General features: G+C 45.9%; 1 protein-coding gene across 1 annotated transcript; it reads right to left on the bottom strand.

Annotated features, from left to right (window-relative positions):
• Positions 1-402: 402 nt before the first annotated feature.
• Positions 403-27,031, bottom strand: ptc (protein patched). Its single transcript, XM_050167234.3, has 14 exons — positions 26,535-27,031; positions 21,784-22,334; positions 20,712-20,835; positions 18,946-19,160; positions 18,003-18,150; positions 14,493-14,921; positions 12,984-13,237; positions 11,371-11,447; positions 10,844-10,953; positions 8,262-8,574; positions 6,831-7,810; positions 5,563-5,859; positions 4,637-4,865; positions 403-1,699 (listed from the first exon to the last, which is right to left on the bottom strand). Exons 1-14 carry the CDS (start codon positions 26,637-26,639, stop codon positions 1,632-1,634), a joined length of 3,900 nt encoding a protein of 1,299 aa, XP_050023191.2. The 5' UTR covers positions 26,640-27,031; the 3' UTR covers positions 403-1,631.
• Between the last annotated feature and the right edge of the window lie 400 nt (positions 27,032-27,431).

Below are 27,431 nucleotides of genomic sequence, written 5' to 3'. Positions count from 1 at the left end.
AAACATTCGAAAGGCTGTCTGCCAGCTGCCATGGCAAACTGCTCTACCAAGATTCCCCAAGACTTTCGTTAATTAACTATAGGCTTTGAAAGTTTACTGGGCAGTCTAAGAAACTCATCATTATCTACACAAGGTCCACTAACTCTACGCAAGTATCCAATATTCCTCACAAAATTTGAATTGCTAGTCCAAAGGTGCTGCCATATGTACTTTAAGATGCTTCACCAGTGTCTGTGCACATTCTACACACTATCTGCAAAGTTTCATGCTGATACCTCGACTCTCCTGAATGTGATGACTACACTTGCTAGGCAGTGTCTTGAAGGCCCATGTCGTGGAGCTGAAAAAGATTCCCGATTTTGGAACCAAGAGGCCGTAACCACAACAGCACACAACACAGCATTTCATGTCTCAGTCTTTACTCATTTCAGTATACTAAAAATAATTAGAAAACAAGTCAGTGGTCCCACATAATTTCAATGAGTAACAATGCTAGGGAGGCTGGAACAACAGGGCCCTCACTAGAGTCAGAAAATAAATAAATTCTACTAAAATGTCATATTCTAACCTACAACACCATATGTGTGGTCGTTCTGTCACACTACTTGTGCGTCAAACAGGACAAGTTCATTGTAGCTTTTGCCAAATTCAAGAGGCTCGTAACAGGAAGTTGGGAGTTGCATCCAATTCAAAGCCAGTCCACAGTGCACAGAATGGATGCTTCTGAAGATATCCAGTGTTAGTACATTGACCATGAGCATTTCAAGAATTGGAGGGGGGAAAAGAGGGGTGGGAAATTGTCCAGAGAATAACGCTTGGCATTGCAGTATATCTATTGTGGAACCAGAAAAACCCGATTTGTCAGCTGAACAGCTCCCTGCTTCACTTACAGCAGCAATGAATGCTGCCAAAGAGAAATGCCCGCGAAAGCAACAGAAAAAAAAAAGGCAGGCAGGCCATCTTTGGTCGAAGGTAAAAAAAAAAAGCATGTGGGCAAATCCCATGTGTTAACGCACTCGCAAACACTGTAATCCGCGTTTCCACTCACACACTCTGCGAAACCAAGGCACCAATTCAAGAGTCCAGCGGCCGATACATTTCACAGTCCTCGACACGCGCAAACGTTCACTGAGCAGAAATCGATGACATGGCAGTGTATAGGTGTCGTCCGCTCCCTCTCGAGTAGCTGTCTGACTGTCCTGGAAAGGAACACTTGTCCTAGCAAAAAATAAACAGTTCCTACCGTCTGGCAGCAAGCATACTTTCTTGAGCAGATGAATGGCTCCCGTCACCATCGGGCCACTTGGACAGCCTTCTCAGTCACTCACTCCACACACACTGAATACGTTGCAGGGCTTCCAGAGGCTTTCCTTCCTAGGCAAAGATGCATCACTACTGTGGCCATTTCTAATCAATCCAGTGTTGAGTGAAGAGCAGCGCCCCCTTGCTGAGAAGAAGGCTCTTGTACCCGTATGATGCTGTGTGGAGAGTGAGGAAGAGGGGACGCTTCACTTGAGGTAGTTAGTCAATACGCGGGCCACCCCCACACAAAGGTGCCTATGTACAGCGATCCCTAAGGAAAATAAATACTGGCTGCCACAACCTTGAGCAGCGGAAGGACGAGTCTCCCTTCAAAATTTGCAGTCGCGAGAGCAGCTGCTGTCTCGCCGCCGCCGATGCTTGTGACTTCGTTCAGAGGCTGAAAAGAAAAAAAAATGAAGGGTCAGACAAGTGTCGACGCTAAAGAAGGCAAAGTTGACAATCATGGTAGTTGAAATTAATCTATTATTAAATACTGATTATGCGGCCATGAAATGAATCACACATTTTGGCGAGCCGGACCTCATGAGCTTTGACCGTTTTCTTGGTGCAACTGGTGTGCCTTGGCGAGATCAGCTTCACGTGCGTCAGCCCTCTCAATGGCCTGTCAAGCGCATGAAGCCTCGATGTGCTTACGTGCCCTTTTTTCGGCGTGGACTGCTACAATATGCCGACACAACGGCGCGTTGCTGTTATGAACCCCTCACACGCTATGAAATGCCACGCTGCTCAAGGACTGCGTCAAGGCCTGTGCACCGTTCTCGCGTCTGCATGGGTTCAAAGATAACAGCACGCATGCTCACTCAGACATGCATGCCCAAGGCCAGGCGAATGCACTAGCTTGGCCCAGGTCTCTTGCATCCCAAACTATGGGGCGCCTCAATGTCCTTCTCTCCAAGTAGCGGGTGAGGAGGACATCAAGGCATTGTACCGAAATTGGGTACTTCCGACTACTGCTACGTGTTCTCGGCATGAAGAGGTATCATTTCATATGAATTCTCATTTTAATACATCTGAAAGTCGCCGAAGAGACAGTTTTTTCTGGAAGTGGTTACAAGATACCCAGATATGTTAAGCCGTGTGAAGTGAGCTAAGAGGACCCCGTCTTCAATTGAAAAGAGTAATGTATTATGTGACTCTCAAAATCCTTGCATGAGTGAGTGTAATGATTTTTAACTTCTCTAGGAGCACACAAGCTATGAAATATTGCTGCTGTGAAAGGTTTCAGACCCTATTATGACCATCTGGGTCTCTTCAGAATGTGTTGAAGTTTGAATACACAAAGGTTTTCACAAATGAATGTGGCCATTATGGCTTGGAAGCCTAGTGAATGTTAAAGTGACTGTTCTGTCAAGCAAATGCAAAATAAATAAATAACCCTTTATTGTCAGAATGTTCTGCACCTCATCTACATCTGCAGAAAGAAAAAAAATCTTAACTGCGTGTATTAAAACATAAAATGCTATAACGACAAGTTGGAATTGAACGCCCTTTACATGCAACAACCAGATGCTTTTGTAGTGATGGAAAGCACCACATGTAATTACATGAAGCCTTTTTAGTCCCTCACAGTCATTTGTAGGAAGCATAATATGTCAGCCCTCGCCCGTATTGTAATGTGAATACATGCGTACTGTAAATACACATGAAATGCAGAAATTCTCATATTTGCCCACTGCAAAATAAACTAAAAATTTTGAATTCCACTGACCTCAAATTCACATGCATAAAATGAACACTTCCACAGTTGCATAAAAATGTTTCCCTACATTATATTCAATTAAAGGGCAACTGCAACAATATTTTAGACCATGTAAATAGTTTTATATGGTGTAGATACAGTGCAGCATATGTGCAAGCTTAAATTAAAATTAATTAAATTATGGGGTTTTACGTGCCAAAACCACGATCTGATTATGAGGCACACTGTAGTGGGGGACTCTGGAAATTTAGACCACCTGGGGTTCACGGTCATTTTTTAATGACCGTGACCGTGACCTTTAACGTGCACCTAAATCTAAGTACAAGGGCACTTTCCCATTTCGCCCCCATCGAAATGCGGCCGCCGTGGCCAGGATTCGATCCCGAGACCTCGTGCTTAGCAGCCCATACATGGAAGATTTGTTTGTTTGAAATATGAATGAATGTGCCATGAAAAATGTTCAAAAATAAGACATTCTTGATGCCAAGACCCCCCAGTAAGGAATAGAAAAAAAAAGAAGAAAGAATAATAATAAACGGCGCCACTGCCAGAAAGCATGCAGAACACAGAATGTTCAAAACCAGCCATGGCCTCCAAACTTTGGCCTCCAAGGCCTCGATATGGCCTCCAAGATTGACCGTGAATGCAGCCATAGAGTTTCATAGAATAATTACCAAGAGGAAACTGGTGATAGTGTCTACAGGGGCTGCAAGCATGGGAAGCCAGCATGGGAATGGTGGTTAGTGCATGGATTTGCCTAAACTTTGTTCTTCTGGCTTCAAGCAGCTTCGTGCCTTTCTAAACTCATGATTTTCAACAATGTTCCGCGTCATAAATAATTAAATATTGACCATTAAAACTGTCCGGCGGCAGGATTCGAACATAGGACCTCTAGCACAGAGGCCCAATATTGAAACCATTACGGCATGAATGCATGCATCGATAAGTGGCGCAGAGCACCCTTATGAATTTCTCATGGGCAAGCCAGTGCATTGAAACGCTTTGGCGTGTTTTGATTTGGCCACCGCGATAGGCTGAGCCGCTTCAAGTAGTAGTGATTATGCGTGTTCGTGGACTTCTGCATTTAGAAAAGTACAGATTGCTTTGAAATTTAAGACAAAGAAGGCAGATAAATCGTAATAAACAAAGCCACAAGAATGTCTAAATCCACAAGCATGAAGATCAGAAAAATCCATGTACTGCCCATCATTCCTATGGTGGCTGAACGATAGCAGCACCAGAGTTCCTCCTAGTGATCATTGTATGAAACTCTATGCATGCGGCATGCTGAGAATCTTGGAGGCAATGTTCTGGGATTTGAATCACATCTGGTAACCATAAGAGGCATGTCATCGGCTTAGGTGCTATTTAAAGACTATTCGTACGAACGTTAGACAATTACCAGCCCTGCAGCTTTGCCAAGACTACTGCTTACTTATAACCAATTTAGCCAAAGTAAAATTCAGTTGCAGTTGCCCTTAAACTATGGCTTGCCTGCATGCCTGTTCAGACAAGCTGAAATGCAAAAGCAGTTATCCCTCTTGCCCACACATGAAGGGGCAACACACTTTGCACCTTGATGGTAGCAATGCTTGACGAGGTTGCTGCTCTCACCGTGAACAGGTGCATGTAGCTCCACTTTGACCTTGGCAGTGACCTTGGTCGTGACGTTGGTGGTAGCCCCTCCTCCCGGTTGTTGCACACTGCAGTCGCTGCTCGACTGAACCACAGTTGGAGCGCCGCCACCCTCGCTCGGCGTTGATGAACGGCTGCTTGAACCACTGTTGCCGCTGCTGCTGCTGCTCTGTGCTGACGATGAGCGATCACCAGTGTCCACAGTATTCTGCAGGCAAAAATGACTTTGTTCATAACACTGCCTCGCAAGAGTGAATTCTCCACAGGAACTCACACGTTGCCCTACTAGTGCACACAAAGTTAACCTTTTGTCCGTACCAAGCTTGTTACAAGAAAGGATGAAATTGTCCTCTTAAAAAAGCTGAAGTGCAGAGTTATATTGTCACATTGTAAGGACGGTGAAGAATCAAACATTGCCAAAAGCATGAGATAAGAATCTAGGAATAAGTAGCAGGCTAGAGAAAGCCAGCTCAGCTTTTGTTAAGTAATCTCCCTCCCTTTTATGACCGCTCCCACAGAATGCTGCATTATTGGTGATGTCTTGGCACTACAGCCAACTTGCTTTCTCTTGATGCCTCTGAATTCAATCCGCCTCCTAATGTAATTGCGTTCAAACATTCCAAGAGGCCTCATGGTGTGTTAAAACACTTCCTCACACAAAAATATAAGATTCCAATGAACTTCCATACTCTACCAAGCTCGTACAAACAGACGGAAACTCTACTCCAGCTAGCTTCTTATTGCTTTAGACATCAATATTGGCTATCCAACAGTAGAAGAGGCAAAATCTTTGTATAAGCTTTTAGTAGCAAGATCAGCAATTAATGCAAAAGTAGTCAAACCTAGCAGCCCCTTGAAGGCGGTTTGATGGTGGTGCAGAAACACATGGTGCAAATTCCACTCACCCTCGTCGTAGTCTCTGTAGTTCCATTGCTTGTGGTCACCGTGGTAGTCTCGACGACCACCTCTGGGTGCAGAACAATCTCGTGCGAGGATGAGCAAGAGTGGTACGAGGGTGGCTCTTCAGATATCGTGCTCAGAGAGTCAGCCCATGGGTGACGTCGCACGCCAGCACCGCCAAGTGGTGGCCCAGTGACAGGACGCCCGAATGTACGTGGTGGCCTTAGCATTCGCGGCGGAGGCTCGGGAGATGCTTCTGGTGATGGTGTTGCTATGCGATCTCCACGACTTTGAGGCACCAACTGGATAGAAAAAGAGTTTTCATGAAACTTTAAACAGGTCCAGCTTTCTGCGTCACGTGGCAACTTTTTACCACACCCAGCAGCAGTATCAAAAACTGAGATGTTATCATTACAAGACAAAAAGGCATTCTACAAAATGTTTTCCAGTTACTCGGGCCCTGCTTCACGCCATACCAGTGAATTTTCTCATCTCGCTACTCAATCTGATCCTTGGCCACACACGATTCCATTCCACTCTTTTCAGTATCATCCACTGGGTTAACAGACTAACGGTCATCCATCATACATGCCTATTTCCACTTTTACTTCCAAAATCGAATATTGCTAACTTGTTTGTGCTCTATATAGTGCCCCACTCTACGTTTTACGAACACACCTACAACTTTCCATAATTTCTTCCCCCGCAAAGAGAGCTCTAGCTCAAGCCCAACAACAATATCCTTATTCAGTGACAGGTATTGCAATTCTGTGAAGTGCATTTATTGGATTGCAATTTCTTTCTGCTGCAGAGTTATGCGGCTGTAAACCTGCTGCTTCAGTTTGGTTAAAAATGTGCCAGTCTCATTCATTCTTATTATCAAAATGCTTCTCCAATCCATGTGCCAAAATTCACTCGAATTAGTTAAGCAGCTACCTAGGAAAGTATTTTTGCATTTTCCATGTACAGTGCAGTACACTGTTAATGAGAACACTGTAATGTGCGGCTCTCACTTTTCTGGCACTATAGCTGCAATTGTGGGCTGAAGTTATGTCAATGCACTACAAAGAGGCGCAAAAGGGCGCTAGCACCACACATGTTAAGCAACATGCTTATCATTTAATAATTGCTGTTTTTATCACTAGGGACACAACATATCAGGTAAAGTAACAATCTTCTTTCGCTGAGCTGACTGCTGCTCCTGGCAAAAAACTTTGACCGCATTTATTACAGGCACACTGCAAATAGCCAACACCAAATTGCAAGTGCCCACCTCGCCAGGCGGTCCCATCAGAGAAAGCAGCACCGGCAAAAACAGCAGTCCGTTGAGGAGACCCAGAATCACCAGGGCCGACAGCACGTAGAAGAAGTGCCGGACAATAAAGTCAAATTCGGACGACGCCAGCACGAGCACACCCAGCAGAGTTGACACCGCACCATGCACAACAGGCGTGAACATCCATTCTATGCTCAGCGATACTCGACGGTTTCTGCAGCCAATAGCCGTCAGAAAGGAAATTGCAACGTGAACAGTGAACTGTACACCAACGCCAACGGCCAGCACAAGGAGGACAGCAGGAATGGCACTGAGCCGCACGCCGAGGAAGCCCATCGCACCAAAGAGTTCAAGGACGAGGCTCGCGAGGACGAGCACGAGGAAGCAGGCAGCCCAGAGGTTGAGGAGGGCCAGCGCGAGCACCAGAAACACGGCGGCCAAGGCCACAGCCAGCGATGCCATCAGGTGAATCCGGAGCCGCAGGTGCTGCTCCCAGAAGGCAAAGGGGGCTCCGCGAGGAAAGTTGGGGAGTCCCCGTGCCTCGAAGCGCGCACACAGTGCCCACACACTCTCGAGGGCACGTGACACCTCGCCGCTGTTGCGCAGGCCACGGAGGTAGAAAGGCATTTGGGCGTAGGCAAGCGGCGCCGACTTAGGGATGCGCAGTTCAACGTCCTGCCTTGAGTGCATCCACTGTCGTGGTTCGGGCCTGAGGTTGGCCTCCGAGGCCGAGTAGGCGAGCGCGTCATTTGATGCCCACGCCGAGAGGTAGTTGTAGAAACCCTTGGGGTTGACAAGCCCTTCATCGTCAACGAGGCGTCCCTTGGGGATGAGCTTCTTGTCGATGGGGTTGTCTGGCCGGCCTGTCTGCACGAGGAGCTTGTAGGCGAGGACCCCTTCGTCTGAAGCATTTGGAAACCACTGTTCGCGGGTGATGCAGCCTCGCTCCCAGTCACGGTCAAATGCCTTCTGCAGGCCTGCAGAAAGGCAAAGATATACAAGCTAAGCACTTTGATGCGCACTATGATAAAACTCTGTAATGCCCAACGTATCATATGCTATGCTGAGTTTGATACTTCAAAAGTCTGATTTAAGCAAGAGAAATAAACTCTTAGCCTATGGTAGCGTTCTTGATATGCTGGAGTTACTTCAACTATCTCCAACCAGTTACCAATTAATTAATTACTCTAATTAAGTTTTAACTAAAACAATATTTCATTGTTGTTGTTTTGTACCGATATACCCTCCATGGCCAGAAATTAAGGTAAAAAGTGAACAAGTTGTTTTAGTTTTCCTTGATGTGGAACTGAGCTTGGGCATTAGAGGGATAATTTTTCCAGTGCTATAGGTGCTTTCCTTTCTATATTGCGCTGATGGTGATCAAGCCCAACACCGAATTCTAGGCGACCTTGTCAAACCGTAACTGACCTCGTAGCCAGTCCCGGAACAGCGTAAGCCAGAAGTCGGGAAGGCCTCCATCGTCATTCTTGATGATGTGCTCGACAGAAGTGAACGCCTCGTGGAACTCCAGCAGGAGTCTCTGCTTGGTCGGATACTCGAAGTTTCCCCGCGTTATGGCAAAGATGTGAAAGAAGCCGAAGTAGTGGCTCTGCGCCTTCAGGAATGCCTGCTCGCGGCTTCCCCCAGGGACCACTTCAGCCAGGTCCAAGCCTTCGTCTGCACGCAGGGCCCCCCAACCAGATGCGGCCAGGAGCGCCACCAGGCCCAGCACAGTCAGAACCTGCAGCAGCAGATGTGATCACTTAGACAGTTTCCCAAGCTTCTCACTTTGGAGAAATGCTGTCGGCCTTCCTGGAGTGACAAAGACCCCTTCACGTGTTTGCCCCTTCCCAGCAGAACCCCTTTTGTACGTGCAACCTTACTAATGATATATAAATGGTTCCTCCACGAATGTCACTTCATCAAATGGCGACAATAAAGATAGGAGCAGCACAGTTACTAGTAGTGCAAAGGGCGCACCCCCTTTTTCTATTCTTAAGAACTGCTCAATGGCCAAATTCACACATGGTAGCCAGACTGACAATGCAACAACAGCAAGACTGAAAATGATGGCACGACTGTGGCTTGAAGTGACTTGTTGCAAGCTCGAGAGTAAATTCCTGGTGAGGAATGTGAGCAAAGTGAGTTATATTTGAAGCTCACTCACTTTTACCTGCAGCGTGGGGCTGATTGTGGCTATGACCTGCAGCAATATAGACGTTCGCCATCACATTACATCCTGGCAGAGCCCTTAACACTTTCCTGTCCGTGCTTTATTCCCACCGATAGCCTGCTATTGATGGTCGCAAATTCGTGTTCTGCCGCTTTTTGAGTGCTCTCGAACAGCTAGTGCCTTCTATTGGTTTATTCAGAAACAATTCATTAAATTTTCTTTTTTTTTTCTCTCCTCCTCCCTCCCCTGAAGCACAGAGATTGTTAAAGCACCTTTGAGAAGGGGCGTGAAAAGTGCAGTGAGCGCTCGTAGTTCCCAAGCTGCGCGCCACTGATTAACACAAATGTTGCATTTTTACTGATTCTGATGCATTTGCGTGCAAGTTCTTGAACTTTGGAAGCAGCAGTGACGTGGAAGACAACTTCAGTTTGCCAGATTTCAGCTTGAAGTGTCACTTCTTTCTCCGAACCCTTTAAAAGCTGTTGTGCACTGATATAAGGATATCTTGCGTGTTCTGAAGGTCACAGCCCTTACTTGCAAGGTGTTACCATCCTTCGGTCGGGACCTTTAGCCAGCTGCCACACAGGAAGTTGAGTAGTGCATCATAAGATGGGCGATAGTCTACCTCGGCATCATGCTAGGGCTAGTCCCTAGAGCTAACGTTTTCTTATACATATCTAAAAAAATTCTTTACGTAGAAAGCTGACATTCGCTGGAATATTCCACAGGTCCGATGCAATTAACATTTATATTTCGAATTTTTTAGTGACTTTTGCGCGAAGAAACATTGACGTCCTTAAAATAACATTTTTTTTTAATCACAAAGTTTTTGTTATTATATACATTTTTTTCCCAATTCCTTTTGTTCAGCATGTTGTTTGGGACTAGTACCGCTGGAAAGAAAATTTTTTGTTCCACAATTTGATACTGTACACTTTAACATCAAACATGCTCTCCTGATAGCAAAAAAAAAAAAAAAAAAGAATTTACTAGACCTTTTTGTTTATCTATTATTATTATTTACTGACTTTTTACAGTATTTAACAAACTTTTCCCGCAGACAGGGTAGTGTTAACAGCTGTAACTGTAAAGGTAGTGGTGACACCATGTGTGGCGATATTGTGGCAGCGAAGGCAAAGTGGCAGGGACAAGGGAGGCACACGTGTTCAGTTTGGAGCTTGTGGGACCATGCAAATCCGTTTGCAGAAGCTATCGTTCCATGAAAAGATTTGTGACAAGCTCGGAAATAAGAAAGTGGATGGCATTCTCGGGCATTTTGTTAACAGACTGTAGGGAAGAGCAGCAATCTAGATGTTTAGTGGTCACATTCGGACATCGTTATAATGCAAATTCAACTCGCGGTATGTGATCAGAACAACGACATCTGGTGGATCTAGCACAAATAAACATACAGCACTTGGCTATCTTCCAGTATTCGGAAAGTGCCTTATGTAGTCAGAAATACTATTTGGCAAGGATATTACCAACACTGAAAATGGCAAATTCTAGATGCTCGTGCATATTTTGGCAAAAGGCTTGGCTGGCTTCGCTGGCCCACGGCCAGCAAGCCAAGGCAAGTATCAACGGGACATCGCTGGCCCATAAAAGGCATCACGCTTGCACTTCTCTCATAGAGGCCCAATCGAAAATGTGTTTTTCAATATTGCGAGTTAAAGAAGGCACTCTTGCATTGCATGCAACTCTGCTATAACAATTAAGGTTCAGCTCTACGGGCACAGAACCTCCCAATGTATTATTACTCTGCGAATGAATTCCAATTCATACACAAAATTAGCGCAAATGCAACTGGGTGCAGTCAATATTACAGTCTACTCACTTTCACCGGTGTCTGCTGCAAGAACGGTGCGTAGTAGTGACTGGCAAAGTAGTCCAATGACCACCAGCACTGCCTCTCGTCTTGCTTCAAGTCGACCACCCGAGCAGCATCTGCACGAGATAGACCCTGTCATAACTGCTACTCACTTTGCAACAAACAGGTCAACATGCCTTCTCCAAAATCAGTTAGATGCAGCAATGGCAATTGCCATGTCGTGTCAGTTAGCTCTGGCTACAAGCAGAGTGCACTATGAAATAAAAGGCTTACTTAAGTTATGAGGTTTATTGTTTCCAAGGCAACAGTGGGGCTATGTCTACTAATGATACGTTTACTATTAACAATATCACTGCTACAACTACAACAATGCCACTGGCATGCACAAAAAGCTTTGCAGAAAACCATTTCTTTTGCATGTAATATGCAGCTCTTTCAGCTGGTATAACACCTCGATTCTAAATTGCATTAAGAAAAACTAAATATGACTGCTATTGTCATGCAAACCGACAGGTTGAAAGAAAGATACCAACCTGTGCCCACCCAAGTTTCCAAGGGACCGACTGCTATCACTGTTGCTGGTCTGGCAAGGGATCGAGCTTGTGAGTCCCTGCATGAGTGAAATAAAAGGAGCACTTGTTTAGCAGGAGCCCCTTGTTTTCATTACCACTAAGACAAATCACTTGCTTTATAACTTCGTTGACCACATACACCTGCTACACCTGAGGCGTGCTCAGCCACTAGCAACATGAGTAAACAGTTTTGAATTTTCACTGTTGTCTAGAGAAACATTGCAGTGCCAGAACTGTTGCAACAACTTCGCCGTGTGACGCAGCAGCCTCTCTCGTTACACACACACACAAAAAAAAATGACCCACGCACTAGGCCTTAACAGACTCTCTAGCACTCTAGTACTGCTCACCCTAGAACTCCAAGGCCAGTCAGAATCGATAGTGCAAAACAATGTGCACAGAAGAAGGCGAACAAGAGAGAAAGAAAGATACAGTCAAACCTTGATATACAGAACATGGATGTGACAAATTATTAGATATAACAATGTATATCTAAAATTTGCTTGCCGATATCAGCATATGATGAATGTATGCTTATTACCAAGATATTTTCGTGTCAGATGCAACTTAGCTATAGCAAGTTTAGACTGTACCATATTTCTCTCCTTACTTTTCATACTATTATTATGGCCACTACCACTGCTCCAACTACAAGCACAAAGAGAACAGTTAAACCCCAATATAATGGAGCCCACAAAATTGGAACGTTACTTTGTATATCAAAACTTTGTTATACTGAAATTCTAACATTTATCCAAATAGGCACAGTCGTCAACATATTTTTCTTGCACGGAAGGGATCATAAAATGTTCAGATGACCGGGCAACCATAAAAAACAAATTTCGATCAGAAAGAAATGTCCTTTTGTTAATTTGAGAGTCGACTACCAAAGGCACGGTTTGATGTTGTGGTGACCATGTGACCCTGCCTCCCTTTTCAACACATCTCCAAGACTCAACATTACGTGACTTTCAGCATTAAACATGCCGGAAGACAGTGCACGTGAAGCCACAGTCACCTATGGCTGGGCTAGGAGAGGAGACGTACCACAGCATTTGGAGTGAGGGGCAGATAGGATCTTATCGCACTTGGACTTTACACGAAGCACGACAGCGAGAGGGTCTCGCTTCTCCTCTTTGGTGGCGCTCTCTGTCGTGCAGTGCACGACTTAAAGAGGTGTGTTGGCAAGCAGCTGCGTTAAGTAAACCATTTACACATCTGCATCTGTGGTGGCTTCGATTTATTGACTTGGTATTCGTTCACGGCAAGAACTAAATTTTGCTAAACGAAGTTCGTTATAGTACCGACGTTTAACTGTACTACAATGCCATTGGCACTAACAAAAAGCTTTACTGAAAAATATTCCCTTTGCTAATATTTGCAGTTACTTTGAGTTATTACAGAACCATGACTCTAGACTCTCCTGACTGTTTTGCACTGTCCATTATATAAGGTTGCTGCACACAAAAAAGTTCGATGTTAAGGCACACCTCAGTAGGCGGATTGCAAAGTAACAAAATATGTCATGCTAGCAGAACAGGGCACACTGATATGAGAAAGCAGGATCCACACACCCTTCAGCAGCCACTACAACTGTTGCATGTTCGGCTGAGCAGCACTGTTGCCAGCTGTGCCGGCTTCGCCTGAGGTCCACACTGACTGCGGCCGGAAACAAGAGGAGCATGGTGGCTGTGCCAAACGTATGCAGCACGGCAGCTTGGAGTGCAAAGGCCCGCAGTGCCGGAACGGGGATCAGCGCAGCTGCGCAGAACGCACCAGCTGTACCAGCCCATGCCACCAGCACGCTGGGTCCGACGCACTTCAGCACCTGGTAAGTAGAAAGGTTGGATGCTCACTTCTGTTTGCCTGAACAGCCAGAAAGCTATCTTCACTGTGCAACACGTAAGCAAACTTGGCAGGCCAGTTAATGCATAAAGGCCTTGAAAAACAGCCGGTGAAAAGGCAGGACTTGTCCAGTCTGTTTCCTTTGCCCTTGTGTCTGCGTCTTCTTGCGCTTCTTGGAACTTTTTTATACATGAATGTGTACCAACTTGCAGACCTCTTGGTATTTCCGAGCAGATTAAATGAAACAATGCACACAACAAATGGACAGAATTATCACGGACGACACATCATTTATGTCATTTGCCTTCTGTTGCTTGTAATGTTTCAGAAATTTCACTTGGAACCAGCTTACTGGTTACAACCTGACCGTAGCTTCTTTTCTTAATGGTTTCTGTCTTCATGTCAAGTCGCTACATTCATTTTCTTCAGCCAACATAGGTTTGCAACAGGACAAAGGCCCTGCACCGAGACCTCGTATTACCGTCAATCTGTGCCCGCAAGTCATGCCATGCCTGAAAATTTCCCAATTGCAGCACCCCCTCTAATCCTTTGGCACCCTCGACAGTGTTTTCGCTTCCCTTTGCACCTTTTCTGTTATCTGAATAGACGCAGCCTGCCTGTTCTATGCATTGCATAACCAGCCCAAGCTCACTTCTTCCGCTCAATCACAACAAGAATGTCATGCACACACATTTGATTTCTAATCCATATTTCCCATCTTTCCATCGTTTTTATTGTTGCACTGGCCTTAACTTGCTTTCACATGTAAGTACAGTCAAATTTCAATAATTCGAACTCAAAGGCGCCCGAAAATTTGTTTGAATTAAAAGAAGCACTTGTTTTCGAAGTATTTGTGTACCACAGCACGATGTACAAATGGTGCGAGTCATGAAATATCACGGCACGCAAGTACACAGTGAGCAAGGACCATGAAACTGCCCATGCCAGCCAACGCTCGCTTCCTGATAACGGCAGAAAGCAAAACTTGAAGCGAAACTTGCTGAGCATACTGTCGGAGCGCAATGTGTTCGAATTAACGGTCGCAAATATTTGCACATTTGAATTACCGCCCGTTTTCACCCATTTGAATACACATAACTTTGACAGGACCCCGGCGTCAGTTCGAATAAACGTAAGTTCGAATTAGGCACGTTCAAATTAATGAGATTCTCCTGCAGTATACATTCACTATCCCTTCAGGAACTTCTTTACTCAGGCAGGTGTCAGTGAAGTCTCACCTGAGCGGTACGCTCGTGCGGGGGCCGACTTCTAGCTCCTTGCCGGTATGCCTGGTCGAGCAGGAACAGGGTGTCTAAGGCCAACCCGAGTGCCAACGATGGCAGCACTTGAGTCGTGGCTGCGTTGAATGGCAGGCCAAGCAGGGCGCAGAGGCCCAAGCCAGCCCCCACTGCGGCCACGGCCAGAAGCACTCCAAGGGTGCCCAGGATTGCACTGCCCCAGGGGTTGTCACGGGCGGCCGCAGCCCACAGCGACAGGCAGCCGTAGACAACCATCAGCAGGCATCCAAGCGCCACACGGACTGGGCTCACTTGCGAGAAGTCCTTCATGACGTCCGCGAGCGACGTGGCTGTGAACACGTGCAGCTCGCCGATGGGTCGTCGCGTCGTGTTGCGGTACTCGAACGACGCGTCCTCCCGCAGGACCTCCTGGGACAGGTGTGATAGTCAGACGCAAGGCAGTTGCATGGAACTCGGAAGTTTGTTGCATTTTTGCCGTTACAGAGTCAATACTGGCTTGTCACAAAAGTTCCCAGACAAAGGAGACTAAATCATCTGCACAGGACATAAGGTTGTATTGCATGTGTGGCATGATTACGCCTACTATAACAAGAACGTCAATAAGATGTTTGGTAATGAAAGAGTACCTGTATATTATTTTGTGTGCTTTAATCCTTTAGTCCATGAAGAAATTTGAACCAGAGCTTCAAGAACAAAGCAGGGAAAGAGACATACGTGCCCCTGTTCGACCCTCTTATACCATTTGATATTTCATTTTATCACATTTTTTTGTACTCAATGATGTTTCATTTTATGTACCATAAAACAATGTCATTTGTGATGGGCTTTTGGTGTAACTTAGTGTTCTTTTTTAATCTTTCTTTGATGGCAACTTCTTTTATTGCAACTATGTCTAGTATATGCACAAGTGATCATCAGATTAAAATGATATATTTTCACAGAGGCAAAGTAACGTGCACATGCATGTAATAGCAAAGTGTACAATATGCACAATCACAACAGATATTTTAGAACCACCGACCAGCAGTTGAAAATAATTTCTCCTGCACGTGCTGTATTTTCATACTTACAGCCCACCTGTGCATACAACCAAAGTCTTAATAAAGCGTTAAAAAAAAAAAAGAAAGAAAGAAAGAGAGAGAGAGATAAAAGAAATCATGCACATAACGTGCACATATAAGTGCACACAGAACCCTCAAACTTCATATAATTAACAAGTTCACAAAATTATTGGCAAGAAGCAAAGCCCAAGGAGTGAACTGGTTTCTGGTTTTGTACGCGGTCATCAAAAATGCTGCCTGTAATTATTGATCGCTGTTGAAGCATGGTGTGGCTTCACAGCATACAGCAGCATACTGCAGGGAAGCCGCACCACAAAACAAAATTTGTGCATAGAACCCGCCCTTTACAGACTGCTTGAATTTTTTATGCAGGTCATGCACATGAAGAAATGGTAGCTGAGGTTAGCAAGAATCATAGCCACTGTGCATTTTCACTCTGTGAGGTGGCTGAAAAGTAGCAGCAAATTCAAGCTCCAAGCGAGGCAAGCATGCATTAGGCAGTGAAATAGACAAAAGGCATCCAAGTCCAGTACCTGACATGCATGCAAGGTTCCCTCGGATCCTGCAGGCATGCCAAAAGAAAAGAAAAACCTCGGTTAGTCGCACGTACCGAAGAAGACAGCAAGATTAGGATTAGCCCTTTGAACTTTGTTATATTTCAGGCATGAAGAAAGCACAACTGGTCACAGGAGGAACTGTGCTTGAATCAAGTAAAGTGCACAGGTAGTTGATTTCTTAGCTTTGACTTCGTATCCCCGACCAACAATTTCAATGATGAAGCCTCACGAAGGCAGCAGCCAAAATGAGACTAATGATCTTGTTACATCTGCTGAGCCTGACAGAGGTTCCCTGAAGTTCAAATAATCTCTTTCCCTATGGCGTAAGACATTGCCCCCCCCCCCAGATAAACAAAGCTCTTTACCAAAGGCACCGAGATGCAGTCGCTAACATGTTCATGTTGGTGGCCACAGGTAGTACCAACATGAGCATGACTTACCAGTAAGACTATGATTTTCACTGCGCCCCAAGCAACGATGCCTCCAAGTGTGATCGAAGTACAAGAGAACTGAAGTAGTGTTTAACCACAATCCATTCCCAAGTGCCATCATCACAAAAATTTAATTGGCAAATCTAGCCTCAAATGCATGAAGAATGTCATAAAACTTGTTTGGTGATGTAACAAATTCAGTGGACATGTGCCATTGCTACGGCCAACTTCCATCCTCACGAAAATTTAATTTTAGCCACCAACATGACTGAAGATATGCAATATTGACATGCTTCCATGTTTTCTTACTTGTTGTAGTCACAGTTTACAAAAGAAAAAAGGCATGAGACATGAACTTACTATGAACCTCAATAACAAACACAGGTATATTCTAACACAGATCATCGGATACCACAAAGTAAATCTAAAATGTTTATCATCGATATCAACATGTACAGAAAGTATGTTTATGGTGAATGTTGCATATAAATAATGTATTTTCATGTCGGATCCAACTACATTGTAACAAGGTTAGAGTGAATTTCAATCAAACGTTTACATGACAACAGTACTATGAAAAATCTAAATTCCGGCATAGTTTGTACCTGCAGACAGTTGCTAACAATGCAACAGGGTGTTTTTTTGCGTACACTACTCCGGGCTGCTAATTTGAATTCCAGGCTGTGAGCCCACAATGTGGAAATGTTCAGCTTTTCCACTAGTATAAATGTGAGGGTGATGGAAACTCCAGAACATTCACATAGGCAAATAAACTCAGTGCCTGACCAGAACCTTCTAACGCCTTCCTGCAATTAATCAGTGTTAGCTGACATTTTGTCCGTTATGAGTGTTGGCATGATTGGCAAATTAGTAGTTGGCAATTAGGGCCCCACATGTCACAAAGTGTCACAATGTGAAAGTGATTGCTATATTACCACTCTGTGCAACACTGCAAATTTAACAGGACATAGAAATGTTCAAGTCAATGAAGCCTCTGTTGACATAGGGCATTCAACAATGATTTTGGTTGGAGAAACATGGTCACTGAAAGGCAGGTAATTTTACTTTTTTGAACATGCCATCGGGCAGCTAAAAGGAACCTTCCTCTATGTGAAGTGGGTGAAGTGTTTTATACATCAATGTTTTGTGCATCACAACTAGCTCTCAAATCTGTAAAATAGGTCCTCTGCATAACTGGCTTCCCTGAACAACACCTACACAGTTTCATTTTGTCCACACTGACTTTGTTTTTACTTTTGGCTGCAAATGGAAGGCTGCTCTCAACTGCGTTCAGTCAAGACCAACGACTGCAAGATCTACGAATGTCATTCCCAGTGCCCCTCACAGATCCCACACTGTCAGTTCTTCTAAATCATTTCCATTTCCTTAAACAACGGTGGACCTTAACTGCAAGCGTAATGCTGCTTGTTCTTTTCCTACCTCTGCAAACTTCCGCTGCCAGGCCTCAAGGATGGAGCGCGCTTTGTCCATGGTCCAGTCGAGGTGCGCCATCCGGTAGTGCCCTTTCCAGTAATGGTACATGTCGCGCTCTGCCATCAGCTGAACGACCGACTGCAATGCTTCCGCCCTGCGTCCGAGGCACACAAAAAGTACCGTAATGGCTCATCCGCGTGCACTGCAAAGGGGCAGCCAATTATCACCCAACAAGCCATTAACAAAATTTTTTTTTACTGCACTAAAGCGAGTTATTTTCCTGCAGACCCTTTGTAAAATTCCACACACAGCACAATTCCTTCCACAGCTGCGGTGGTGAAGGGTTCTGTCTCATGCTAGAAGCACAGACATTTATTAGCATGCAGCAGACATGCACTCTCTTTGTCAGCCATGTAGCGGCTTTTTAAGCAACTACACTCAGCACATTCAGCAAGGTATCCAAATTAAATCAACACTTCCTTACAAAATAACGCTAACGTATGTCTCGTAAGGATTCATGGCAATAACTTTGCAGTATTTAACAAAAAAAAAGTTCGAACAGTAAGAAAAATTTTCAAGTGATAGAAACTACAGGTGAATTCCACAGTTTTTTTTTATTTTTTTTTCCTGAGCAGGTTCCCGTGTTCCTCTGGTTATCTCAGATTACCTCAGTTCACAATGCATTGCTCCTGCTCTGCCGTCGAGGCATGAATTTAACAAGACATGTTGGAGTGCGTCAAGCTTTGCATGCTACACTTGAAACATTTGCTCTGATCCAGCGCAAGGCATTATAATTTCCCCCAGATGATTAGCGTTTACCCGATTTGCCAAATTCAAGGGTAACTTGAGTGCTCAGATGAGTACTCTAGTTAAACTCCTCTGAAACGAAGAGTGGAATCTGCCATGCATCTCTTGCATCTTGGCGTTTCTGTGATAAACAGTGTCTCACCGAACAATGTGCCCCGACCGGTTCTTCTGGACACCTCCAACGATGAGGTCCTCAGGCCAGTGCATATACTTCGTTGCGAAACCGTAGCAGCCACCCGTCAGCTGTGCACCGATGTCAGGTGCCCGTCCCGAACGCTTGTTGGGTGCGGTTTCTGGGCATCGGGGGTCACTTGGGTCCAAGCAGGGCTTCTCTTGGTACGCTGATGTGATGCCTGCCTGTTTTTTTCATGCAAATGTAACAAAGACACACTCAATGTCACTAAATACTGAATGTGATAAATTCCGAGCAGCAGTCTTAACCTTTTCCATAATGCAGGAAACGTTAAAAATTCTAACAAGCTTCCAAAAAAATGTGGGGTGCAGGCAAGCCACGTTTTCGGCGAAAGCATACAAGCACCCAGATACAATGAGGGAGATTGCAATTGTAAGCAAATTTACAGATGTAATCATCATCTGTTCACACTGAAAGTACTTTTGCTTGTGACGGCTATATTCTCCTGCGTTATTCTTTGCTGCATTCATAAGTGACAGGCTAATGTGGAAAATGATGACGATCATCTGTTGTGGTGCCTCTTGTAAACAAGCACAATGGTGCCAGAAACATTGTCAGACCGTCTGATCCCCCCTGGAAACCTTCCCACACTTATACAGGGTGTCTCAGCAACACCTGCCTCCAAGCATTGAAAACAGGAAATTCAATTCAGAATTGTTATTTTTGCTTGCCCAATTTCATAACAGCGGTAAACATAAAACTCTGATAGTTATAATCAGCTTATCATAAATTAAAGGAATTTTGCTAAATATTGGTTTAAATTATATTTACCGTGGGTTCTCTGTTGGAGAATTGAAGCCAGTCAGACCTCAATACACACAATTAGTAGAAATCCTGGAACTAGCCCTAGTTTCAAGGTATTCATCTCCAATGTCAGTGACAAAATACACTTGTGTTCCACATAGTACATATTGTCAAACTTTGTTTAAAGAGCTTTAAAGGGGAATACCAGTATGTTGAGTAATTAGTAAATTACACTAGTGCAGTAGTAGTAAAGCAGCCAGAAAAGGTGCCAAAAGGAAAGACGAGTGCTGACAGTGCCATGAAACTCTTGTACCAGCTCGCCACCACACCGAGGACAGTGTCTACTCCAGTCTAGTGAATTGCCTATCAGTAAAAAAGAAGTGCAGTGCATTGAATTTTAAAGGAACCAGAGACAGAGCCCAATAAGTTTCAAGTTATGAGTAATGCAAGCCACATTGACCTAGGGCATCCGACTGGACCATCAAAGATGAGTTGTCCCGGTCTGCTTACTTTGTGTACCAGCTCGTGCCAAGGGTACGGTGGCACATGTACATATGTTGTGTCCACATACACGAAGCCGTAATTTACTTCTACTTCCTTAACAACCCTTGTACCACACACCAAGTCTTTAGTCCTTTCACAGTCACCCAAAAAGAAGTTTGCCCCTACAGCTGCCATGATGCATTCGTCACTGCACATGTCATAGCTGCCACGTGATGCAAGTAAATTCACACAGGGTGATATACAGAGCATATTACAGGCCACACCAAAATTTTTGTCAAGTAAAGATCACACTTAAAGAGTGAATTCAGATTTGACATGTGAATATGTACCATATAGCTCTCCAGCAGACATTTACACCTGCTAAATACTCATACTATCTGGCTTAGTTGAAGAGGCATGTACAGCCTCTTCAACTATGTCAGGCATGTACATTTCTACTGATCATAGGTGTACTGAACTCATTTTACCCTTCGCATGAAATCTTGGATAGTGTCGAATGGGAAGGAGCCACCAAAGGTCGCCACTTTCTGGATCTCGGCAACTAAACGCTGTGGGTTGAGGTCTGTCCACTGTACGCCAAAGCCTAGGATTCTGGACCAGGAGGAAAAAGCCTATTCAAGAACACACATTCAAGCAGAAAGGAACATGGTTTTCATGCATTGCTAACACACTGCACAGCTAATATGCCTTCAGCTGAAGCCCTAATTAAGGCCAGCCATTCAGGATACCTTATGTTTTCCGCTAATGTAAGCTTGGCTGTTTGACAATGAAAGAAAATAATGTTGAAAGCTGAGTCCTGGGGCGGTATTCTTGCATGATCACTTTCGAAGATACTTTCACTTTTGCAAGATTTCATGCGACTAGTGCCGGATGTGTTCAGAAACTAGTGGCAACGACATTCCTAGCACTATGTCAACCATGCCGTGCACTGTTCTGGGAATGTTGTGACTCACATGACACCAACACGTCTGGCACTGTAGTCGCGCCGAATCTCGTGAAAGCGAAAGTATCTCCAAAAGTGATTGCACAATAGCACCCCGAGCATAATACACTGCAGGAAAGATCAGGCACTACCAGAGTTCAGTTAAAGGCAATGAGAAGGGACAAGTATCACATTGCCAAGAGGGAAAGAAGAAGGTTAGCCTAATTTGCGTTATATTATTGAGGAGAATCACAGTGCAAAAATGTGCTGTGACATCAGTGCCTTTGCATTTTCTGGCAGTAAGTCTACAGGGATCTGCGTGTAAACTCTGCATTGAAGAGATGACAATGTATGTGAGCAGAAAAGCTGCAAGGGAATGCAGCGGCAAAGGAAAAGAAAATGAAATTTTCTAGATATGACAAAAAGCTAACTAAATTTGCTTATCTATGCTCAATCATCAGCACAGTGAGAAGTACACATTCTGAGAGCAGTTCTTTGGCAGGTAAGCTTCACATTTTTCGCAATGACTGAATTGTATGCTAGCAGTGACATCAATATTTGGAAAGTTGCCAGACAGCCAGGCACAAGGTGCTTTTAAAAGGAGAAACACCACTCACGGGATGTGAGCTGGAATCTCTGGCCCGAGAAGCTTGGACCCTTCCCAGAAGCAGTCAAGGGGCGTCACAATGATGCAGGGCAAGAGCTTCTCAAGCATGTCGTCCACATAGCTCTCATCAAACGTAGGGAAGCTGGGAGCATAGCACAGGTCCTTGAGCCGCCATGTCAGCTCGAACATGTCCACGGTGACTTGGGTGGCCCGGGAGAGGGCATCGAGATGTGACAGCAGCGTCTCGGGCCTCCGCAGGAGATCACTACCCGAGGGTGCCGTCTGAATCACCAGCTGGCTACTCGTGCCCGCGCCCTCACCCAAGGTTGAGCGCACATATGCCTGCTCACGCTCAAGGCGTCCACCGCGCTGCACCCACAAGTTGTGAACGTCCGTCTCGAGGTGCGCAGACTTGAGGCCCACACAGAAGGTGGCGAGCACCAGAAGTCCGACGAAGAGCACCTTGCCCGCATTGCGGTCGACAAATCGACCCAGCTGCACAAGCTGTCCCTGAAGTTGGCCGCGCACGAGCAGTGACCAGCGGCCACCACTGGCGCGACCCTGCGAGCACCAGATGGTTCCTCATGAGTAACTCTTTGTAATGGTGGCAGACACACAGCTGCATTTATAATGTATGCATTTATCATCTGCAATGAAACACTACGCTCACCGTATTCTTATGAACTTTAGAGACATCATCTGCTCTCGCAAGATGCAACATTCAGCATCTGCCTTACAGCACTGACAAGCATGTGTTAGTGTCACAACATTTCTCCTGCCCACTGCTCTCAACCACTACGTGATGTCAAGAAACAGAGAAATTTTGAAAAACAAACAACCACGACCTCTACGCCCTGCCAGTGTAGCAAATGAGCTTATAGGGAATGTGATAGATTGTCAAAAGTGTTCGAAGGAGGAAGAGCCCCAGGGCACAAGCTCATTGACATCTTCACATTTGCCGTTGTGGCCTCCCACCATGATGAAAGTTTAGTGTAGAGTGTCACATCTATACAATGTCCAGTAACTGCTAAGGCACAACAAGGATTTCAAATGTTATGGTAGAAACTAGCTGGGACATTTACAAAATAGTATGAGAGAACAAATTAAGGCAAAGGCAGACTTTTGGCGACGGCTCAAACAACAAATAAATTCTGTTTGGGTTTGGTAAGGATCTATTCGAATTTCACTTGTGTGTGGCATTTATGGAGCACTAATTCAGAACAACCAACCGAAGCAATTTCAGCTCAAATGATAATGCATTTCCACAATATAGCAGAACGGCAACCTCTTAATCTTGCTGCCATAGGTTGTGCTCGGACTTGGTAAACACCTTCGTGGCGCAGTTGGCTCCCTAAATCGAAGTTTTCTTTTTTTCTTGTTGTTACTACAAACTTTCATATATACCCTCTTTTATTAGTGGCATGACATGGTAATGACCATTTCCAGAGAGCCGCTAGAAGTGCTATGCAAACGATTCAAAGGGCAACTGTGCATTAGTTACCAGTGTATTTTCATTTAAAAAAAAAAAAACATTTTTTAAAGATTTTGCACTTGTCGCATGAGTGACTCTGCTCATTCAATATAACACTTTGCAGTGTTACTTGTGTGGTTTATCAGGGGAAACGAATTTGCGAATTCGCCTTCGATTGGGTCATTGGTAATGTGATGCCCTGTAAAATCCCGCGGCCCCGGAAAATCACTGACACCAATCTCAAAAGCCACGCGTTGCTGTACTAGGGTGGCTAGCTGTACTGCAAACACCGAAAAAAAATCACGTGACGTCACCGCCGCCATGTTTTAAAGACGAAGGCAGCATTTTTTTTTAAACGTAACGGTATCATGTGTTACATTCAACGATAGGTACACAAAACGGTACTACAAAATCTAAGCAAAAACAAACGAACATTAAGTGCAACGATTTCTTTTATGCCATTGAAGTGACGCTAATGTAATCGGCACAGCGGTTAGGGCGCGAAATTCAACAAGGAGAGTCTGGCTTTATTATTTCCACCGGTAGCGTCTCTTTTTAATTTTTTAGCGAAGTGAAGATTATGAAAGTGAAATCTACGGCTCTAAAGCGATTTATTGCTTCGGCTTAATGAATGCCTTGCGATAAATGAACCCGCGCAGGTATTCGCAAGCTCGGCTCTCAGTACACGCGCCCCCAACTCCGGCACAGCCGCGAACACGCAGAGCTTCCAAGATCCGTACACACAGAGAGAAAGAGAGAGAGAGAGAGAGAGGACGTTGCTTCCAGCGGCCGTGTTCGCGGTCTCAGCAAGCAACCTCAACAGGATGAAACGCACGCACTACTTAAAGCAAAAGGTGGCTGGCATATTTACAGAAAGAAAAAAAAGGAAAACAGCTAACATAAAAGCTGCCACAAGGCAAGTTGACATAAAAATGATTGGCAAGGCTCTCGCTGTCGAGTTGATGGAAGGCCGGTCACATTCTTTCGAGAATCGGGACCAGCCTGCGCGGTAAGGAAAGCCTTGATACGTGACATACAAAACGAATCACAATGAAAGATATCTGTTTTTTCTCGGCTCAAGTAACGAACCCTTGGGGTACGGAATTTATGCGTTTTATGAAGGACAAGCCTGCTGGTATTATAAGCAGAAGCGTGAGCAGCCATGACCTAGACGACAGCGCAGTAAATTCGTAAGCAAGAAAAACGACAAGCGACCAGCCTTCGCATAGCATACCGCAGTTTGGTTCCCTAGGCGGCCACGCACAGCTTCCGCGAATGCGCGTGCGAGCAGCACCGGCCGCCAGTCGACCGGCTCCTCGGATAGTGTGTACTACCACCGCGCGGAGAGGGAAGCGACCACACACGCGGTGGCCGTCTTACGAAACCTTCTGCCAACAGCGAGAGACACCTACGCGCTAACATTCATCTCGAGCGCACACACACACTCGCATGCAAAAAAAAAAAAAAAAAAGAAGCGCTTCACAAGTCGGTGCGCACGTGCCCTTGCTGGACTTAATATTTGGTGATGGAAGCTATGCAAGGGCTAGTGGCGCTTTTCTGTCTTTGCGGACGGTGCACAATCGAACGGCACCTTCCAGTTGACTCGAATTCCTACGAAGCATTGCACTCTCGATCACCGGTTGTTCATTTACTTTCATGTTACGTCAGTTTTATCAGCTGATCTACTCTATCTACAGCGCCACTAGTTGGGAACGTGTTCATTACACCCCTAAACGAGAGACGAACCCGCCGCGCTCTACAACTGACCAGCCCTGCGGCTCGCAAAAAACGAAAGGGCCGTTTTTTTGTTTTTATCCAAGCTTGCAAGAGCCAAGCTCACTCAACAGAGACGTCACCGAAGACGCCGCGCGGTTCAGTTCACGCGGGGCTGTACCGGAGGCGGGTAGCTTCCCGCCGCGAGGTAGGGAGGGGGGGCGGCTTCTTCGAAGAAGAGGGGGTGCGGGGACCACCCGCGCCGAGGAATCCATCTTGGGGCCCCTCGTGCGCCTTCCCCCATAAATAAAATTGGGGACGCCTGACCCCCACAGGGTGGTGTTGGAGAGGGGGGGGGGGGATGAAGGGGCTTCCCAAAGGAGGAGCGGCCGCTCGCTGTCAGCTCGCGAGATGTGTTCATCCGCCAGCTGCGTGCGCTGCTCGATTTGTTGCGGCCGCACCGTGGAAGCCAGGGCCACTGTCGACCGTTTCTGTCGAATTGTCTACTCGGTAAACAACAGCGCGGCCCGGTTCCTGTCTAGACGAAGGTATGCGCTACAAAGCGCACGCATTCGACGTCGGTCTCATAAAATGTAGTGACGGCGACGTGCGTGTATATATGCATATATGCCGCACGTTGTAGCAAACTGTCGGGGGCAGCGCAGCAATAAATGAAAAATAAGTCTGCTTCCGTCCATCCACGTATTTGCTCCCGGAGGTCGACGAATAGGCTAGGAGAGACTTCGCAGAGAGAGAGAGAAGGAGAAATAAAGACATCAAGCGACGTGACAGCACTGCATTAAAACAACAAAAAAAACGAGGTCAGAGAAACCTGCCCCCCACGAAGCGAGCGACGAAATATATGCCGCAGTCCGTTCAGTGCGGAAGCGGACGTGTGCGTATACTACTCCTCCACTACTACTTACTACGCGACTCTGGACCGCGTACTACTGATAAGCGGCTGCAAGTTAGTTTCGATGCGTTCAGAGATGCATTCGGCTTGAAACATACGACTCGCTGATATTTGCGAGTTGTATGTTGCTCACCGTCTTTCGCACACGTAAACTCTTGACCATTAAAAATATAGCAATGTTTCCATCAAGGCGACGTGATGAGCACCCGTCGAAACAACGGAATCGTATTACAAATGCCGTCAAACCGAAACACAAACAGGCATTCAAACATGATTACATTAAATTCCGGCGCTTTACGTGCCAAAACCACGATCTGATATGAGGCACGCCGTAGTGTGGCTCTGGATGAATTTTGAGCTCTTGGGGTTCTTAAACGTGCATCCAAATGCACGGCACACGGGATTTTTTGCACTCAGGCCCAAAACATGGATCCGAAAAGCTTGTACAGCGTCAAAATGATTTCACTTCGAAGGATGGGTCTGCACGGAACAAGCGCGGACCGGACCACCAGGCAATTGAGACGTCAAAGTCGTAACGGTGCGTTTGACCGCTCGCGAGGAAGCCAGCCACGAACGCGCTCGACTTTCAGCTATATTTACGGGCTTGTACGGAAGATTGAGTGCAAACACTTGGGTCGTTGCTTTCAGTGGCGTGGCAGCTTACCTTTTCAATCTGCCGAACCGCCGTGCGAGCATCCGTCCAACTCGTGCGCGTCAGAAGACCAAGATCGTGTCTCCTGCAGTACGACGACGATGACCTGGGGCTCATCTCGCCCAGCTCAATAATGTCCGACGTGCCTCGTCGGTATTCGACATTGTTGCGGTGTGGCGACGGCGCCAGGTTTTCTCAAGTTTTGCATCGAACACAAAACTGCGTGACTATCACGGGACGAGCTCGCGGCTTCCGAACGAAAAAGACTGATCCGCGAGGCGGGCGCACACACACAACACGGGCCAAACACGACACTTCCCAATCACACAGCACAGGGATGGCGAATACTGTTCTCCGACCGTGTCGAGTGACGACCACGTATCCGGAAAGGTGTACTACGCGTAGGACTGTTAAAAACACAAGGGCGGCCGAGAAGCCGCCAGCTCCTCGACCCCGAGAATTTCAACCGACAGCCATCTCCATTACAAAACCACACACGCTCACACGATTGCCGAGCGGCGCCGCTGTTGTCCAGAGGAGCGCCACTGTAGGCACCACGTGACGCCATTAGAGCCCCGCGATTGGTCTCCGGTCTCCTAGCGACGCTCGGGAGGAGAGGGGGATCTTTTTGTGCCTGCTTCCTTGTTGCACTCGCGCGGGCGAGCGCTTGTATTTTTTGTGCTTTCATTTTCCCGCATGCGCGGGACCACACAACGCGATGAAGTTTTCATAATCGCACGCTCGAAGATGCGGATTAGGAGAGAGGGTCCGCTTTTATGGATCGGCTCTTTCGGAAAAGAAAGATGTTTCTCGGACGTGTCAGAAGACGGCGACGGGGAGTATACGCAACAGGCGAGGGTGCGCGCGTGCGAATCGCCCGTGGGCACCTCTCTTTTTTTGCGTGCCGCG

The sequence above is a fragment of the Dermacentor andersoni genome, chromosome 11 (genome assembly GCF_023375885.2).
Source record: "Dermacentor andersoni chromosome 11, qqDerAnde1_hic_scaffold, whole genome shotgun sequence".
Lineage (NCBI taxonomy): Eukaryota > Metazoa > Arthropoda > Arachnida > Ixodida > Ixodidae > Dermacentor > Dermacentor andersoni.
Note: the sequence above shows the minus strand (reverse complement) of the source record. Positions and strands in the feature narration are given on the sequence as shown.